At 26.5% G+C, this 6,650-nt stretch overlaps 2 protein-coding genes across 2 annotated transcripts in view; both read right to left on the minus strand.

Moving 5' to 3' along the window:
• The window catches only part of LOC115233217 (aminopeptidase M1-like), a 4,776-nt gene extending 1,158 nt beyond the window's left edge, over positions 1-3,618 (minus strand). Inside the window, exons 1-4 of the mRNA XM_029803526.1 lie at positions 3,475-3,618; positions 1,369-1,830; positions 436-912; positions 72-255 (exon numbers count right to left, since the gene is read on the minus strand). Coding sequence (XP_029659386.1) covers positions 72-255; positions 436-912; positions 1,369-1,811 — 1,104 coding nt within the window. The 5' untranslated portion in view covers positions 1,812-1,830; positions 3,475-3,618. The remainder of the gene's footprint in view (positions 1-71; positions 256-435; positions 913-1,368; positions 1,831-3,474) is intronic.
• A 1,234-nt stretch (positions 3,619-4,852) lies between these two features.
• On the minus strand, positions 4,853-6,599 carry LOC115233191. The gene is made up of 4 exons (XM_029803495.1): positions 6,483-6,599; positions 5,943-6,314; positions 5,784-5,853; positions 4,853-5,413 (listed from the first exon to the last, which is right to left on the minus strand). Exons 1-4 carry the CDS (start codon positions 6,524-6,526, stop codon positions 5,279-5,281), a joined length of 621 nt encoding a protein of 206 aa, XP_029659355.1. The 5' UTR covers positions 6,527-6,599; the 3' UTR covers positions 4,853-5,278.
• Positions 6,600-6,650: the final 51 nt, after the last annotated feature.

Raw genomic sequence — 6,650 nt, forward strand, 5'->3', positions numbered from 1 at the left:
TATATATATATATTTATTTATTTTGATAAGGATTTCTGAAATTAATTATGTAGAAAAACAAATAAAATAACCTGATTGAGGGTATGCATTGTAAAGAACGTAGTAAAACCTTTTCTCAACCATGAGTTAGGCCACCAAAATGGATTGACTACACTCTCAAACCATTCTCGTATTATTTTATATCCTATTACGTACATCACGTTATATTTGCATCTAATAGAGTCTGTTTCCTCATTATAGACAACATCTGCTTCACTAAAAAACATTTGTAAAAAATGTAATTATGTACAAAAATCTTTGTACATGTCATATTTTTAATCAAATATCAACTTAGACACATAAAAATATGCATGACTGTAAATCTCTCAATTTTTAAATATCAAACATCATATTTTTTATTTTAATAAACTAATTTTTTTTTTAACATGTACTTACTTATAAAGGATGATTCCCAAATTCGCCATGCTATCGTTTCGCTCTTGAAAATGCGGAATTACTAAATAATTCACTTTCGGAAACTGTTGCAAACGCTTCCATTCTCTTTCCAAGTATAACGTGACATTTCCAGCAATCGCCCGTGCAAATTGCAAGGAACTTATTGATCCTTTGTCGCACCATATGGTGGCATTATAATTATCATTATGAAGGAAATAGCCAATAAAATTAGTTACAACAATCGATAAGAGAAAGGGGGACATTGCAGGAGTTCTATAGAAGTGTGTCCACTGCATGTTATTGTTATCCAAATCCTTCTCAAATTTGATAACAGATATTACTCGCATCGGCGTGTTTGACAAAATTGTATACTCTGCAGGATGTTGTACGGAAATATTGAAGGTGGTCTTTAATGAGTCCCAACATGGAAACATTCGTCGAGCCCATATTGGCTGGAAAAGTGTTGCGGACAACCATCTATGGCATTTAAACGATGCGCATTAAATATCGAAAAAAATAACAAAAATTTCAATGATTGTTAGTATAAAAGTAAGAGATACAGAAACTGAATAATATATTTGTATAAATGTGCAATTTTGCGCAAAATGATACCTAGAGAAAAAGCTTATATTTTTTCACCATATTATTATTATTCTGTATGTTTCAATTACATTTTGATATACTATATGTAACAATATTTTTGCAGTTTATATAAGTAACATAAAAAGTTATATAAATAATATTTAAAAAATGTTTATAATATTAGAAACATTTAGAATATACAACAGATAAAGAGCATTTTTTAATACTCAAAATTAATTAAAATTCTATATACATATCTCATAGCGATGATGGTTAGTAATAATTAATAATGAATGATGTTTGTATATTATAACAATATGTACTCAATAATTTATGTATTTTAATAGTTACATTACTCTCTCTTTGCTGAAAATTCGCTGAAAACCTCCGTCATTAAACATAGAACTGGTATATATTACATTCAGAATGTAATACCCTGGTAATAATTTTTCATTAAAATAAATATTGAACATATTTCTATCATAATCATACAAATGTCCGACTTCATTATAGATCTCAAATGTATTCGGGTTAGACAGTGGAAGCATCAATTTTGATTGCATTATGCTCATTTTTTCTGCAAACATGGTTATTTTGTGGGTCGTTTCAAGAATTTGGATATTAATCTCGCAGTCGCCGATGAAAGTATTTTGTTCGACACGTAGTCTAAGCTTGATGTTATAATGTTCCGGTATTATGTTGGTCAATGATTTCAATGCATCTTCGTCGGAAGAATATACCGTCACGACAATGAATGTTAGAACGCCATTTAATAACAATGTTAGACGTGCCATTTCAATTGTCACTTCAATTCTATTTGCAAAAAAATTTCTTTGTTAAAAAAGATATAAATAAAAAAGTAGTATAATAAGGAATTCTTTCTATTATGTAAAAAAAGAAAACCATTTAGCAACCTATATTCTTCTTATAATGATGAAAAAATTCGTATTATGAAAAATAGCATTTAAATCAGAAGTCATCTTATTAAACCTTTGACTAAAATGATAATTATTTCTCGCAATTTTTTAATAAAAAAACGATTTTATTATGGAAAAGAAGAAAAAGTTTTAAGATGTTTAAACGTAAATTGGAATTATAAATTAATAATTAATTATTAATTTAAAACTGTAATAGAACATTAAAAGTAACAGAACGTTTTTGTTGGATAAGGAAACAGAGCAAGAAAAATTATATTAAATTCCTAACAATTGCTAACAAACTTGTTAGCAATTGTAATGTGTTTTGAAAGTCACACGTTGTGTATTTGATTTATTGCGCCCTTTGATCTTTGATTTTTATGATCGATATAGTTTTATTTATTTATTCTGTATTATACACATGCATTTAAATAACGGCTGCAACTTATTGAAAAAAATCTGATTTATCTTATTTAAACTTTTCTAAATATATGTATATTGTTTCATATAAACATGTGTATATATCAAATTAAATTGAATTTGTTTTCTACTCATATTTATTAGGACATATACATCTTCTTTAACAAGAAAAATTAGAATTCATTCTTTGTTCGTTGTTATTATACACTTATATCTAGCGTAACAATCTTAGAAAAACTTTTGGTCATATATATATTTTTTGGTCATATATATATTTATCACACACGCACGCGCACACATACACAAACACACACACGAAATGCATAAAACAAAATGTATAGATATTATTAAATAGTTCTATATATACATATATGTATAATATAATGTACAATACTTAATATGTATAAATTAGATGTGTAATATTTAAACTTTATATATAAAAATCTCTTTGTTCGAGTTTAAAATTTTCTAAGTTTAAAATAATTTCTACATGATATTGTATGATACATATTGGAAATCGTCTATATTAAAATAGATTGAGATCATTACATTAATGATATTAATGATGAGAAAGATGATTTTGAAAAAAAGATGTTGAGAAAATAAAACTATGCCCGTTATGCTTGTACTTTGATATCATTTCAATTATGTTTTACACACATGTTGCATTTTAAAAAAGACAAACACACACACGAAATGCATAAAACAAAATGTATAGATATTATTAAATAGTTCTATATATACATATATGTATAATATAATGTACAATACTTAATATGTATAAATTAGATGTGTAATATTTAAACTTTATATATAAAAATCTCTTTGTTCGAGTTTAAAATTTTCTAAGTTTAAAATAATTTCTACATGATATTGTATGATACATATTGGAAATCGTCTATATTAAAATAGATTGAGATCATTACATTAATGATATTAATGATGAGAAATGATTTTGAAAAAAGGATGTTGAGGAAATAAAACTATGCCCGTTATGCTTGTACTTTGATATCATTTCAATTATGTTCTACACACATGTTGCATTTTGAAAGATATATATATATATATATATATATTCTAATGTTAGTTCATGTTAGTTGTTCATATTATGACGACTCACTCGTATAATGAAATTGTATTCTTAACGCAGATCGTTGTAATTAACTCATTGTTGCCACAAACCGTTAATACCGAGTATATTTATATATATAATGACGATCTTATTATTTCAAAAGACCATCAAAGACTAACAACCCAGACAATATAAATCGGCCACAAGGTATTTTAAAGGTGTTTATAGAACGATACATTATTATAGACACGTAGTCTCATGTAAACAAGTTCCAAGGTTAAAAAATATCTTATCATGAAATAAATAATCGCAACAATTGTTAATATGTATTATTTAAAAATTTTTCTCGAGAAGCATACGTGCGCGCGTAAGCAATTAGATATATAAAATTGTATTTTATATACTTATTTTTTCATATATTTTCATTTATATTCGTTTTTTTCATAAGCATCTCCGCGATTTATTGGATTGCTTATGAAAAATTAATACAGAATGTTGAAAAAAATTAACGATATTTTCACATATTTTTAAATTAACTTAGAACTGATTTTTTTCACAAGAAAAGTATTATGATTAAATAATCACATAAGATACTGTATTATTTTCTATTGAAATACAGAAATTTTACAACAAATCTTATTATAGTGAGAGATTTTGTTGCACATTAGTAGAAATAAAAAATAGAAAATCAAATCAAATTCTTTTTACTAAAATGTTGCATATATATTTAACAATCTATTAAAATTTCTATTAATATTCAAGCCACAGAAAAAGAACTTTAAAAGCACTTAATAAATTCAAAGAAATAACTGACCAAGTTATTTAAATCTTGTTCATCAAAGACCGGCTTAACTGGTTCAGGAAGAAGTTCCTCTTCGGTTTCTGAAATATCGCAAACACACATGGTTGTATATACAATTAATTTCTTATTTTTTCACGATTAATTAATCCATTGATTTGGCGAACATGTCGTCAAAAGCCCAAAAAATCAAGTTTGAAAAAAAGAAATTTGTCGATCAAAATCTTCTTCGTCCGTGTCCACGTCCAAAAATTCTCGATGAGGATCATTCGATGATTCTTCCGTTTCCTTCATTTTCTCCATCCTTTAATCTCGTTTGTTCAACGTACCAAAAACAATATAATAACACGCGATCAAATATTTTATTAACAATAATGATAAATTTCTTTTATTGAAGACAGCGAAAATGTATTAAAACGTAACTGTTCGTAACAGAGGCATGTTGCCAAGTGATATTGCACTGTATCGATAAAACGGGTAAACCCTCGTGGAATTTAGAAAACCTTTTTGTGCAATAATGGCTATAATGATTGTTACACCAGATTAATCATTTCTCGAAATTGGGAAAATCTATAATTACGTAAAATTACATTCAAATATGCAATTAAAGTAAGAAAATTGTTTTTAATACTTAGAAACATAAAACATTTTATTCATTTACAATATTCACTGCTTTGAATTTACAATCTCAGCGCGGAACCCGCAAAAAAATTCGCCGAAAAATATTGCTAATAATGCAATTCGCATGCAATAATATCTAATATATATATATATATCCAATATGTTACAGTATCCGAAGAGCTTTACGAGAGATAACAATAATTTTTTATTTCTCTCTTTCAAATATCACCGATCCGATGATACGTTATTTCGTGATTAGTCATTAATTTTAAAATCTATTAAAATGCGATACAATAATTTATGAAATATCAAAATAAGCGAAACAATAAACTAAGCGCAGTAATTACATTTGTCTGTTTCATATCTATGTTGTTTTAACAATAGGAGATATAAAGTATATGAAAGTATTGCTAACTGTAATTATAATATCGATTATACATATATAGGCTTTGGAGATACATTTTTAAGCAACAATTCAAGACTGTTAAGTTGAAACTTACGTGTTTTTATCTTATTGTATATATTATAAATTCGATATTCCTCGAAGCTTTGGAAAAAATCGTATATCTGAAACAGAATTTTTAGCATTCAGTAATTTATTCTCTCACTATAAAAATCTGACGCGATATAATTTCTAGCGTAATTAAAACAAGATACAATAGTACATATATGTTATATACACAGTTAAATAAACTTAATAATAAGAGATTATATTGCGATATTTGTCAATAAATAGTTTAGTCTTGTACTATGAGAATTTAAAGCGATATAATTTCTCGTTTCAATAAAAATAATTATCAAAAAATAATATGTATATATGACACACATACACACACGTTTGCACGCACGCATGTACCCACACACACACATGCGTACACATATATATCCAAAAATAAATAATGTTAATATGAAGTAAGTATAAGTTCGTGATATTTACCATATCAAGTTGTTGGTAAGAATACATATTATTAATAAGAATGAGTAATGCTGCAGGCATTGAGACTCGACTATAAAAGTAAAACAGTGACATATATATATTAGATTTTCATATATATGATATTACAGCATATATTTATGAAGAAACATATTATATTACCTGGGTGTTATATTTTCAAAATCTTTTAATAAGTTTCTAAATGATTTAATGTTCTTTGTACTATTCGCAATAGTAAAAACAAAATGTCTTAATGCGTATTGAGTTATTATACTGTTATATGATATGAGAGACATAGACGATTGGTAATTATCTGTATTATATTGCGGAGGCTTATAATTAAGCTCAAAATCATTTTTTGTATAAGATGTTAATATATAGTTGTTTATCTCAACCAGATGATTTGGGCAAGTTAAAAAGTATAAAATTTTTTCATTATTTCCTCTTATTTTATTCAGCATTTCGTGCCAAGTAGTATTGTCTGCTGTCTGCAAACCGTAACAATAAGTCCATTTCTTCCACGACGGCAAAAGTCTACGATATTGAGGAAAAAAAATTTATTACAGAAGTTTATAAATTTAAAGTTTTGTATCTTAATCGAATAATTTATGTATCACATATTTCTTTGATTATCAGGCAAAATACAAAAATTATGATTATAAGCGTGATATAACCGTAATTATATAAAGAAATTATGTATACTTTGTAGAAATTTCGAGATGTTGTTTCAATTGATTGTTGGCCATTTTTAGACAATTGTACAATTTAAGAAAGCATGCCCATTGCACAGCTTCTTGCCTTAAAGCTTTAGTAAAGTCATTGTGGCAATTGTACAATTTAAGAAAGCATGCCCATTGCACAGCTTCTTGC

This window comes from Formica exsecta, unplaced genomic scaffold (genome assembly GCF_003651465.1).
Source record: "Formica exsecta isolate Colony F162 unplaced genomic scaffold, ASM365146v1 scaffold1025, whole genome shotgun sequence".
NCBI classification, from domain to species: Eukaryota; Metazoa; Arthropoda; class Insecta; order Hymenoptera; family Formicidae; genus Formica; species Formica exsecta.

What these genes read in the sequence shown, in the direction of transcription:
- LOC115233191 (XM_029803495.1), bottom strand. Translation starts at nt 6,526, where the DNA reads ATGGCCAACAATCAATTGAAACAACATCTCGAAATTTCTACAAA. An exon ending in TTTGAAAATATAACACCCAG is followed by an intron (nt 5,854 to 5,942) that starts GTAATATAATAT and finishes TTACTTTTATAG; the next exon opens with TCGAGTCTCAATGCCTGCAG. An exon ending in CTTACCAACAACTTGATATG is followed by an intron (nt 5,414 to 5,783) that starts GTAAATATCACG and finishes ATTCTGTTTCAG; the next exon opens with ATATACGATTTTTTCCAAAG.